Here is a 13,814-nt window from a genome sequence, read left to right as displayed (position 1 = left end):
CAGATTCAATAAATAAAAACAAATTTAAAAAAAAAAAAAAAAAAAAAAAATAAATGGTCGATAAAATCCGCCAAATTATATAGATGATAGAAGCTCAAATCTGTTCAACGCTATATTTTGAAAGCAATGAGAAAACCGAATATTTGGAATGGAAAAAAAAAATTGGAAAAACCGGTGGTCCAATTGTATACGCCTTGGAATGCAAGTGGCTTAGGCTGCCACGTAAGTAATCAAGGTGGGGACGCCGATATTTAATTTGTGTGCATTCTTACAAAACACAACACCAAAACGCGTGCACTTCATTACTTTCTTCCCAGCCTAAATTATTCGCATGCCATGGCGTATGAGTAACAATAATGTCTAGTACATATCAATATCAATATTTAGTCCCGTCAAAATAGACATTTCAAGTCGATTTAACTTTTTCGTTTCGGTTGAAAATATGTTCGAAGATGGTTTAATGCTTAAAAATATCTTTTCAACCATACATATATAATACGTACTTGTACAGTAATCACACCCCATACCTCAAAAATTTTAATTTAGTACCTTTTCTTCTTCTTATTTTTCCGCATCGCCACAGCAGATATGACAAATGGTGGCGTACAAGGACCCTTGGAGGGTTATAATTCGCTAGATGAGCATATACTAACCATGAGTACAACACAATATCCAGCCACCACAGTTGGCTATGTACATCCGAAGTGGATAGAACCGTACTTTGATCCGTCAACGCCGCGCAATGTCACCGCACTAATGGGCAAATCGGCATATTTGAGTTGTCGCGTACGCAATTTGGGCAACAAAACGGTGAGTACTTACGCGTATGCAAAACGTGATGCACACTAACACATTTATATACATATGCAGACACACACTCGTTAAAAAGCAACTCAACATAAAGTACATAAGTACATATAAAGTGATTTCAGTTACACACTTACTTGCATAGTTAGTTACAAACTCGCTCTGAAATTCAAATACAAATACGCTGAGGCTGATGGTTTCCAGCCGTTTAGCTACGGAGGTGAATACCCAACAAGCCAACAATATTTGATAGATAAATGATTAAAAAAAATTCAAATGTTTTTAACCGTTCGAATGGGAATAATGTGTATGTATGTTTGTCTCAGAAAACCCAAGTCTAATTCTAAGCCAGATATATAGACTATAATTACGGGGTTTTAAAATACCTCAACTCCTGCGCTAGCTCCTTAGCTAATTCATATTTCGTATTACATTGTCGAAGAAAAAGTCTAATATGGGCAACCTAAATAGTTGAAAACTAGCATCTAACCGTGGTTGCGCGCATTTGACATTGCAATCTTGTTAGGCTTAGATATAACTAAAAGAGACCGATGCTTTGTATTTTGACATTTTGGAATGCACCCTATGTTTGTTTGGGAAAAATCTTGCAATCAATTTCCGATGGCCTAGTGACTTGAAATTTCACAGTTGGCTCAGAACCCAACGACAATGCAATACGAAAGATGAATTAATATGAAATATGAAAATACATACATACAACGAAAGTCAAAGAAAAGCTGGTAAAAACAGTTGTTTCTTTCCTACTGCAACCGCTATTGAAAGTATTGGTTTGCTGGGTACTAATTTTTGCAAATAGCCGTAGTTGCAGCATGGAATGTGGCATGGTGTTACAGTGTAATTGCGACACGTTCCAGCAAGGGCATCTCATAAGCGCAGCATCCACCGTTTTCAATTTTGGCATCATTTCGATTTTTTCCTTGCTCGAGTTAACCGCGATACCAGCCATGGAATGAGATAAGATAAAAAAAATAATAATTCTTCTACATTTTTGTATCCTCATTTTATGCAAACTGCATGGTTTATGTCGAAATAGTTAATTATTTAAATGTTTTACGTACTTTTATACTTCTAGTTGTTCTAATCGAGTGTACACAAGTTATCCTGAAATTGGTCCTTCCATTGTATTCGTGTGGGCCCTTGCTCGGCAGTGCTGTATCCATGGTTGCTGAGTCGAAGGATCTTGTCACCGGAGCATCATACATGCTTGATATGTGCAAGCCAGCATAATCGTTGCATTTTAATGCACTTACCATGCCATTAAAGGGTTCATAAAATTCGCCATTCTATCTTCTTCGGAATCATGCATGCAGGGGTATAGATAGAATAGTTAGTTCTCTCAAAAAATCCCTATCCAGGATGTGGTTTTAATGCTGGATTTTAGGTAAAAATAATCATTCAATTTAAAAGTGGGATTCAGTGAAGGCTAAATAAAGATAGTCGGATGTCAAAAATAAAACAATCAAAAGCAAATTCCGATTTAAACAAATTGCTGTTTTCTTCAAGAAATGCATCCAGAATATATATTTTAACATATATATTTTAATTTTATAAAAACTGGGTTTTCACCATATACTAATACGTGATACTGCAAAAGGTTCTATGCCAATTATTACCTCTGGGGCTTAATTGATCCGTTATCTCTATCTCATCGCTTCTGGCAATCGTTCAGCTTCATCAGCCGTAGGTAGACAGTTTTGTCATTCGTTTATTAGGGTGTAACGATTTGCAGATGCATTCTGGTGCAAGCAAGATACCAGCTAAGGGTCAAGGGTACTAATATACATAGACCATTTTGCACTACCACCGGCGATGTAGCTTTATAACAATTATAATAAACAATTTTATTGAGCTTGAGGTCGTGTTTCATGAAAAATTTTGTGGAAAAACAACCATAATGTACAGAGGAAGAAGGTATACATAGCTGCTATTTCGCAGATCACCACATCTCCTCATCAGACTTCTTCATTGAGTTCACCGTGATTTGACCACAACATTTTTCATAAAAAACGGCCCCAAGCTCAATCAAATTGTTGAAAATTTTATAAAAAAAATCTAAATAAAAATTAAGCATTTTTATAGTTTTTTTTTGACAAAAAAGGATATTTATTCCCCAAGAAATAATTTTTTCCAATATAATTACCTTTTTTCTTCTATAATTTTGGAATGATTTAATTTTTTTTCTACAACAAATATTTTTTTGCGAAAATCTTAAATTATGACCTTTGTTTTAATAAATCATATAAAAAGCTATTTCTCAAAAAATATTACTACTAAAATTACATTTAATTAAAATGATATCATTTTACCGAATAAAATTTGTTTTCCAAAACAGAATGATATTTCCCAAAAAACACTAATTCTCCGAAAAATATTTTTTTATTTCGTTTATTGTTTGGTAAGTAAAGATTTTGGTTAAATAATTTTCTTCTTAAAGAAATATTTTACATAAAAAATTATTTTTTCCTAAAATACTTAAAAAACATTTTTATCTAACTAAATTTTTTTTCCCCAAAAATAAATTTCAGACAAAAAAAAATTTCCAAATTTTTCCGATGTTTTTCAAAAAAAAAAATTTTTTTTTAGCCTTTATTAAATATTTGTAATTATGGTAAGAATTATTTCTCTCTAAAAAAGTTTTTTTCTAATGTATCGCAAGTTTGTTATAATTGAAATATATCTGTTTTCTTATAAAAGTATTTCTCCCGAGACCCCAATACAATAAAAAATTTTTTGGTGGTCCTTTTTCTTCAATATTTTCCGTACAAATTATGGCAACATTATAAAACATGAACAATAAAATAACTAAAATTAAAACAATATCCTTGGAAAAGGGGTAACTTATTGAAAAATATGTTTCCCTTGGCCCTGAAGGGGTTAAAGATATGTTTTCGTAAGGTGAAGAACATTTTTCATCAAGCACTGCTGCTGAAAATCAGTTAACAACTTTCACATTAATCCGCTTTACTCTTAGCACTCTGCGGGCGCTCTAATAAGGCTTATCTCGCGAATATTAGTGCACCTCGCGGTTTGATGCAGTTATATAGAGAAGTACCTTCCTTACAGAGGGCCCTGGCATTCTCGGCGCATATTCGTAGATCTTATTACAAAAGCTTGGGCCATCAGTGTCGGGAGAGGTTATTTCTGGCCCCTTCATTATAAATGGTCTTTACGTGGTGGGTCTTAACCCCAGTGCACAATCCATTGTTGGGAGAGGTTTTTAGTAGAATATACCTTTATATAACGCGAGCTGCTTCCGCCTTCATCATAGCTCTCTCTCTCTCTTTCTCACGCTACTTTGGTTTTGTAATCATTTTTCGGAGGCAATACAAATGCATAGCTCACAGTTAGATCCCTTCGATGCAGCCCTAACTTTTTACTACTGGGCTAGAATTCTTAACGTTATACACACGCACACATGCATAGTTTTCATGAAAACACAGCGTTGTCTACTTTTCGGCGTTTTGCCATCTAGCAGAGGAACAACAAATACCAATGTGTTGGTAAAGCGTGAACCACACACGCTAGCTGACATTAATGACGCCGTACAATAAGTAAAAGTACATGCATGAGCATGTTATCGAAAGTTGAAGAAAAAAGGCAAAAGGTTGAGCAGGAAATACAGCAGATGAATGCTAGTGACGTTAAACAGCAGAAAAAGCAGAAAACCGAAAATTACAGAAAAAAGGGAATAACAAATAACTTCGCCAAGCAGTGCATTGAAGAGAAAAAATATTTAATGTTTGCATGGATTTTAATACAGAGAAGAGTGCAGACGATGAGCAGAAAATAATCATGTTTAGCAACGACACCAGCAGAAAGCGTTCAATTGAAAAAGAAAATATTTTCCTTACCAGCAATTAAAGTACAAGCGCATGTGAGCACGCAGGAAAAAAGATAATAGCAAAAATTTTATTCTTCTACGCTGGATTTTTTTTATTTTTTTTTGTCATTGTGCAGCCGCGAAAATTACAATTTCGCATTACATTACTGCTTGCTACACATTTTTGCACAGCTGCGTCAATGTAAAGGACGAGAGTGAAGCGCCTTGCATTGCCGTTTTTCGTTTGGTTTCCCTTCGTTTTTTTTTTTTTGTTATTACACAAGGTGAAAAAAGATACTTGAAATTCTTGGCACATTTTCAAATTGTCTCAGTTTTAATGTGGCATACGCATTCCGAGTAAATATCTACGAAATGTAATTGCTAGCGCCTTGCATGCAGCGCAAGCGAGAATGCGAATGAGTTGAGCGTAGGTCAGCCAAAAACGGCGGCAGTGATGCTGTTAAAAAGAGCAAAACAAGATCCAACTGATACGTAAGTGACATTTGGCATTGATTATGCCATGGGCTGAAGAGCGCAAATGAAATTTTTGGGTATTTACAGATATGCAGTAGCATGTGTTCGCTTGTGGCGAGGGGGGTAGGGGATCAAAAATAAATGTAATTATTAAAAGCAATTGAGCGAATAATTCAAGCTGTGTAGTTGCATACATACTTTTTGCAAAAACTTATTAAAAAATAAAATAAAAATTTTACATGCCTTTGGGCAATTAATGGATTTTTTTTAAACACGAGTAAATATAATATGATTCTGGGTAAATATGCAATGCAGTTTAGAATGACTCCCGAAACTTTGTTTTTCTGAATTGTATGTTGAGGTTTACTTTTATTGCATCTTCTGTGGACAGTCTTAAGTTAGGTTAGTTTGAAGTGACTGCCTTCATCCAACGTAGGAGAGAGGCTCACTGAAACCCAATGAGCGGGCCCGTTGTTATACCAACTGAGAGCTCGAATTCGAAACCGTCCGTTCACCCAGAAGTCGAACCACTTGGTTTGATTCAGAAGGCTCGAGAATTCGTGAATGCCTGTTGCACTTAGGTCGGCCAGATAGGCAACAGGGTGGTGGTGAAATGAGCATCTCTCGCCCACATCTGGGCAGCGCAGTGTCATTAGCCGCAAACCCATTCTGATAGCATTCCCTCCCATTAGTCAGTGGATTGTAATGATGCCTGTCACCAGCCTTAGTAGCGGCCGTTCTAACCGAATGGGTGCGGTGGATCTTCTCTTTTCGAGGCTGAGTCAGATTTATCGAGTCGTCCCACACGTGGGTTCAGTCACTGACTTTTATTTTTTAAATCATTCGTAAAAAATTTATTAACATTTTGCGCAGTTAAAAAGGTGTTGGGAAACAAAAGTTTACTACGATTTATACAAATGACTTTTATAAGTATGATTTATAAAATATAGGTCAGTGACTGATTTTTATTTATGACTTTTAAAGAATAAAAGCCTTCGATAACTGTTATCTAAGACATATAATTTAAAAATAAAATAAAAACTTTATTTGCAGATTATTTAGATGAAAATCAAAAATAACTGTTATTTTCGATTTATAAAATAAAAGTTAGAAATAACGGCTATTTAAAGAGTAATTAAATAAAAGTCAAAAAATAATTGTTAAAAAGCGATTTGTTCAATAGAAGTTGAACTGTTACGGTTTATGAAGAATTTTATGAATTTTTATTTATAAATAGCCTTTGCTTTTAAATTCACAATATTTGCAATATACAAGAAGTAAGAGAGGTTTCAATTTCCTTTTTGTACCTCCATTCTACTCGCTTTGCTTTGTATGTAATCAGGAAATCAAATAGAGTTTCGTTAAACGACATGCTATGTGTATAACTTCATTTAATGGGAAATATTCATTTAAACTGTGCAACGTTTTATTGCTATTTATTAACTCGTACTTGCAACGCACAGACACGCATATTTGTGTGTGCAATATTTTTTCATATGCCGTAAAAGTAAAATAGTGCAATTTATAAGAATTCATGAGCACATCTAAAAAAAATATACACACATAAGCAAACCATACATATACCAGCCGCTTGTGCCGCTTACATTTCTCTCAATAAATCCTTTATGTTATTTCACTTGTTTATAGGTTTCGTGGATACGCCATCGCGACATACACATACTCACCGTTGGTGCATATACATACACATCCGATCAGCGCTTCCAGGCGACACATCACCAGGACACCGATGACTGGACGTTACAAATAAAATGGGCACAAAAGCGTGATGCCGGGATGTATGAATGTCAAATATCCACGCAACCAGTACGCAGCTACTTTGTGCGGCTCAACGTTGTGGGTGAGTAGAGATGGGGTTGAGGGGTAGTGGGGCGACTGCAGCTGTTTTGATTCGCATTCATTGTCATTAAACTGCATGCACTCACGCATATGTAGTAGGTATGTATGCACATACATACACACACACAACAACCATATATTCGTACTATGATGTAATAAATGAAGTGCGCTTACCATACTTCACTCTATACGCCATCTTATCTGTCATTCCGCGCACATTTTCCCTTTAACACTCTATACGTGCAGCCATCAAAAGCTAGTTTTACTTCCTCAACTTTGTATTTATTTGACAATCATTTCATTTCATCACAACTTCTCCTTCCTTTTGTGCATAAATTACACACGAAAACTTTTTTACTTGCCACATTCACTACGCAAACTTTTAAGTGGGCGCGCGTTAAAGTACATAGACTAGCCACATGCATACATACTACTACGCGTATTAAATGTGTATATGTATATCTATATGTGTGCGTTTGTAATTTTGTCTCTCTTTTTTATGTGTCATCCGCGTTCATGCTTTTGTGTCACTGCCGGTCAACCAAACAACCAATCCGCCCGCAACTTACCAAAAATAACCAACCAACGAACGCCGGTCATTTATTCTCCTCAACAACCGGCGCCGCTTCCTTCATTGCCGTACATTCTTCAACTTCTTCAACTGCGTGCGGTTGTGCGTGCGTGTTTATTACTTACTGCTTTTATGCTTCGCTCATTGCTCGCGTTTTTGTGTGTGTGTGTTTGCTTATCAACCAACGTACAGTGCCAACAGCGACCATCCTTGGCGGGCCTGACCTTCATGTCGACAAAGGCAGCACCATAAATCTTACATGCACAGTGAAATTCAGCCCCGAGCCGCCGGCCTACATTTTCTGGTATCATCACGAGGAGGTAATTAAAATTTACTGTTAAATTTTGTGTGGAAGGCGAGTGCCAACGTACATACATACATATGTATTTGCGTCTGAATTTTTTACATACCTACATATATGCAAACATAGATACTTACATTCTTATATTTATATTCGTGCTTTTAGCGATAATTTCCTTCTTTAACTGTACTTGTAGCTTGTGTGAATGTTATTGTTGACATTATGGTCGCCATAATGATAGGATATATTAAATTTGGCGACAGTTTTGGTTAAGTAATTTCAAAAAATTGGATTAAATGAAGTGAGTGCTTTAGTGAACTCTTTGTGGAAGCCATAATGCGCTCCATGCATATATTTGTGTGGTCCACTAACAACAAGTGAAATAGGGTTAAGTGAAATATTTTGATATACATATAAATAGATATTTACGTACTTAAGTTAGTGTGTGTTTGTTAGCAGGCTTGGTCTTGCCACCATGTCTGCGTGCGCCTTGTGTAAAGTCAAAATCAACTTCTAAAGAGGTCAGTCATGGTGTAGTAAAGTTTTCATTACTTGTTTCTGACTGAAAATTAATTTTAGAGCACTATGAAATTATCAGAGATTTCGCCGATACATATTAACATATTCACTTTATATACAAAAAAGTACCAGTGCAGGTTATGCAAATGCGACCAGAACAGGCTCAAGCCTGATATTACTTTTTGTAAAGCCATTCAATTTATTGTAAAAATTATGTCACGAATATTAAAAAAAGGAATTTTAAAGTTCTTTTAAATTTCATATTTATAATAAAAAGCTCCTGGGGGTTCTGGGATAACTATGCACTACATTAAATGGATTCTCATATATGGTGAAAGACCCCCACAATAGAGCACGTCAGAGGTCGCAGTGGACAAGCGAAAGCCGGACCAGGTACTAAATATGTGCCGCTCCACCGAATTTTTTTTATTATTTTTCTTTAACGAATTTCCAATTACATTTACATTTTAGGAATGCTAAAATGGCACAAAAAATGACGAGACTTTAGACTTAAGTTTGGGTCGCAGATTACGGATCTGTATAACGTTTTTCTATATCCGATCATTTTCCCGAGATATTTGCATTTTAAGTTTGCACAGCGAATGAAAAAAAGTGAAACATGGAGAGTATGTAAATATATGTACGGTCATGCACGACACGGCGTATGAGTAACATTATTTGCTGCCCCTATTTCATACAAAAATTGAGTGTTGGGCAGAATCGATACCAAAATTACTAGAACTCGACTGTCAAAAGGATCGACAGCATCCGATTTTTAAAAGTATCGATACTGAGTACTCCAAAGAACTCAGTACTCACAAAAGAACTCGAAAGTACTCAGTACTCAAAAATACTCTGTTCCAATAATCGCTTGGTACATATACTCAGGATCGATTAAAAGTACTCAGTATTAAATGTCGAATAGACTTAAAAAGTACTGAGTTTTATTTATAGTTAACGGTATTCAGAAATGATTGTACTCAATTTGCAGTTTCAATAATTTTCAAGTACAATATTTGTACCCAGTACAGTTAGCCATTCATTTGACTTAATTTGGGATTCATTTTTTAATTTGAATAAAATACTGCCAGCCCTATTGAGTTAGGGCATTTTTGAACCAAATTCTGAGATAGGGCGTTCTGCAAACATTTTCGAACCAAATACTCTTGCTGTATACATTTGACATATACTAGCTAGGGATGTTAGTTTTTTCACTTTTTACGATCCCGCGATTTTCGTCATGTAGTTATCACAATCCGGGACTATTAAAAAATCCGTAAGACTATGTGGAAAGTGTTCACACAGCAAGATTCTTGATTTCCGATTTTCATTAAAGTGAATTTTTGTGGTAATTTTGTAGCTCACATTATTCGGAAAGCTGCGCTTCGCCTCGTTCAGTGTGAACAGCAGTAGCTGCGATTCGCTCTGCCTTACCACTTTCTGTGTGTACGTACCCTAATTCGTAATTTTTTTTCAGCTTCGTACAAAAATAAATAGTCATGAATTCGAATTTTATAATTTATTCGGCATTAAAAACTTAAATGATACAGCACGTGACCAGCGACTTGCCAACCTTTGGAATTTACTTTACTTTACTCTGAATTCGTATGTTTTGGCATTAGTTATTCTGCAGAAGTACGCCATATTTGTTTCTCTGTTTGAATTTTATTTTCCAAAGACTTCAATTTAGTCTTTATGCCACTATGTATACTTGAAATGCTAAACTTGTATATTGCTCAGCAACGCACGCCTGACAATATTTCGTTTGCATTCATATTTTTTTTTCTTTTGTCTTCTTGTTCTACATTAATTGTAATTTACCCCTTTACTGACTTGTAAAGTTGGCGGCCAGCGCTTAAGCGTTTTAATTGTTTTATACGCGCTTTCGCTTATTTATAACGATGTTGAAAAATTTGTCAGAATACGCGCTTAGCATATCCTTAACCCGGTTTTTCTAAGCTGGTCAAACAAACAACTCCTTAAATCTGCTATGTCGTATGACCCCTGCGTTGATACCCTCTCATTAGCAGCGTAATTTGTCGTTGAGTTCGGTGCGCGCAGAATATTTTGACTTTGTTGAGTGGACGTGGACGTTGACGATGAGCATAAAACCTAAGCATTTTCCTAGTATTTTATGCCCTTTTTTGCTTTTCTATTTTTCCGCATTTCACGCCAACGCGTAGCCACTCCCTTTTTTGCGTATTCTATTTAATGTTATTTTATTTTTTATAAAGTGCCGACTTGTTTGTTACCAGCATCACTCGCAGTAACGCTGAATGTCCTGCTTCCTTCAAATTTTAATTAATATTTACAGTGGCATGAGTGCGCCACTTGTGTGTCCCTTTATCCTGTTTTGTTTTCATTCCGTTTTCTCTCTTTTTTTTTGGTGTTTTTGGTATGCCATATTTTCACTTTAGTTTCATATTTTTTTGTATTTTTGTTCGTTTTAGAGGGTTCTCAGTCTAAGCTTTTTCATATTGTTTTCAAATAAATATTTGCGTATAATTAACAGCGCTAAATGACATTTAGCCTTGGAGGAGTTGGATGGAGTTTTGCTTCATTTTCAATGGATAGCATCTTGCGTTTACTAACCAAATTTATGAGTTTCGTGAAAGCGACAATCTTTGTTTTGCATTTAGCTAATCTAATTAGCGTTGAAGGCGTGTTTTCCAACCTTACGTTAGCCGGGTAGAGCGCGGTCGGTGTGAACAATTTTTTCTAAATTTTTTCATTTAGCAGATGCTTGTACAAAATTCTCTGGTTGCTTTGGAGGGATAATTGGATAATATACTTACATAAATCAAGAAGTTCATAAATTTGATTAAAGAAAATAATTAACAGAATCTTGACACTGCTCCCTGGCGACGTTGCGGTTGAAAAAGGACACAACAAAAAATATACTTTAAATTTTTTTTTTTTGCACGAAGCTGAAAAAAGGCATTGACTGACTCAGTTGCAGTAGAGAATCAATTACGAACTGAAGAAAGTTAGGAAGCCTAATTAGTATAACATTGTGTGCAGTGCAAAATTTCCAGTCACGGATAAAAATTTGACATATGCGGCCGCCGTAGCCGAGTGGTAAGAGCCGATAGGAACTACAATCGATTTCTGGACGGAATAACAAAAAAAAATTGTTTCTAATAGCTGTCACCCCGTGGCATACTTATGTTTCGAAAGAGCTTCTCACAAAAGCCATTTGACGTTTGGAGTTGACGAAGTGATGCCGCTGCCCAGCTGATTGATGTCCTCGGGGAGAATAAGACTGATATAATCACCATCTTAGAAATGTGATGCAATGGAAAAGGTAGGGAACACATCGGAATTTGCGACACTTACTACAGCTGCCATGTAACGGCGCGTAAATTCGGGTTTGCATATGTGGTGGAAAAGGTCACGAAGATCACGCCTTAATACTCTTCAAAGCGAGATTCTTCAACATTTCGTTTGAGGCCCTACCCAGAGAGCTTTGCATCCGAAACAATATCAAAATATTGCTTGGTGATTTTAATTCCAGGATGGACAGGGATTTTTGGGCCACCGTGGGAGAATTCGGCCTTCACGACGACACGCCCGATAACGCGCGGAGGCTGGTCGACTTCACCGGGCAAAACATCTCCTCATTACGGCGTAGGTGCCAGGATGATTTACTCGGTCTTTTTAAATCGGTTTCAACCGGTTTGTTTGAATATTTTTAAGCGGTTTTTTAAACCCTTATTTATCGAACGCTGGGTAAATCGGATTTTTAGAATTCATTAAACCGGGTTTGCACGTAGTGCTTTCATATGTAGCTGCTTCACTGCTAAAAATTACTTAAAAAATAAAAGGAAACCCGAACAAAACTATTTCACTGTTGTTCTGTCTAAATCAGTGAATCGTTCTGTCTTATTTCTCACTAATGGAAGGCTCAGAAAAAGGCTTTAGTGGTTTATTGAACTCAGCCAAATGGTTTAGGCCGATACAGCGCTTATCCAGAAGAAGAAGAAGAAGAACAAGAAAAATAGGAAAATTAGGAGTTTGGGCCGATGTAAAGGATAAATGAACCCTCCTTCTTTTATTAATTAATAGTGAAAAATTATTATTATGCAACACGTAACTTGCTGAAATTAACAGTTGAATATAATAAATTCACATGCATTTGCCTTGGAGGCTGGAAGTAATGCGCCTTTCTGTTCTTAACTCTTGCTGACTTAATGGCAGTCATAAATTTAAATTTGCCACATTCGACTTAGAAAGTCAATTGGAAAAAGTCATTATATGCCATGCGCGAAATTTATCAATTCGAATACTTCGACCAGGAATGGCAAATTTTGCTGCTTTTCTTCGCAGATTTCAAATTAATGTTGGCCCAATTAATTACAGAAAACTCTTGACTTGCCTTATTAGACCCAATTAAACTTGGACATTAGAACAACTTTGCAACAAAACAATGACAAATATTCGCTAATTCCCCTTTTTTGTGTTTTTTGGCATACGATTTGTGAGTAGTTATTCGTAGCGGTTATAACGGGTGATTTTTTAAGAGCTTGATAACTTTTTTTAAAAAAAAAACGCATAAAATTTGCAAAATCTCATCGGTTCTTTATTTGAAACGTTAGATTGGTCCATGACATTTACTTTTTGAAGATAATTTCATTTAAATGTTGACCGCGGCTGCGTCTTAGGTGGTCCATTCGGAAAGTCCAATTTTGGGCAACTTTTTCGAGCATTTCGGCCGGAATAGCCCGAATTTCTTCGGAAATGTTGTCTTCCAAAGCTGGAATAGTTGCTGGCTTATTTCTGTAGACTTTAGACTTGACGTAGCCCCACAAAAAATAGTCTAAAGGCGTCAAATCGCATGATCTTGGTGGCCAACTTACCGGTCCATTTCTTGAGATGAATTGTTCTCCGAAGTTTTCCCTCAAAATGGCCATAGAATCGCGAGCTGTGTGGCATGTAGCGCCATCTTGTTGAAACCACATGTCAACCAAGTTCAGTTCTTCCATTTTTGGCAACAAAAAGTTTGTTAGCATCGAACGATAGCGATCGCCATTCACCGTAACGTTGCGTCCAACAGCATCTTTGAAAAAAATACGGTCCAATGATTCCACCAGCGTACAAACCACACCAAACAGTGCATTTTTCGGGATGCATGGGCAGTTCTTGAACGGCTTCTGGTTGCTCTTCACTCCAAATGCGGCAATTTTGCTTATTTACGAAGCCATTCAACCAGAAATGAGCCTCATCGCTGAACAAAATTTGTCGATAAAAAAGCGGATTTTCTGCCAACTTTTCTAGGGCCCATTCACTGAAAATTCGACGTTGTGGCAGATCGTTCGGCTTCAGTTCTTGCACGAGCTGTATTTTATACGGTTTTACACCAAGATCTTTGCGTAAAATCTTCCATGTGGTCGAATAACACAAACCCAATTGCTGCGAACGGCGACGAATCGACATTTCACGGTCTT

The 13,814-nt window shown here is 36.4% G+C and overlaps 1 protein-coding gene across 1 annotated transcript in view; it reads left to right on the top strand.

Moving 5' to 3' along the window:
- Window positions 1-8,022, top strand: part of LOC118746980 (kin of IRRE-like protein 2) — a gene marked incomplete at its 5' end in the record, with an annotated part of 86,028 nt that extends 78,006 nt beyond the window's left edge. Inside the window, 4 exon segments of the mRNA XM_036480975.1 lie at window positions 584-810; window positions 6,770-6,980; window positions 7,743-7,870; window positions 8,017-8,022. Coding sequence (XP_036336868.1) covers window positions 584-810; window positions 6,770-6,980; window positions 7,743-7,870; window positions 8,017-8,022 — 572 coding nt within the window.
- Window positions 8,023-13,814: the final 5,792 nt, after the last annotated feature.

The sequence above is a fragment of the Rhagoletis pomonella genome, unplaced genomic scaffold, assembly GCF_013731165.1.
Source record: "Rhagoletis pomonella isolate Grant_MI unplaced genomic scaffold, Rhpom_1.0 Rhpom_scaffold_00011, whole genome shotgun sequence".
NCBI lineage: Eukaryota > Metazoa > Arthropoda > Insecta > Diptera > Tephritidae > Rhagoletis > Rhagoletis pomonella.
This window is presented reverse-complemented; position numbering and strand designations above follow the sequence as displayed.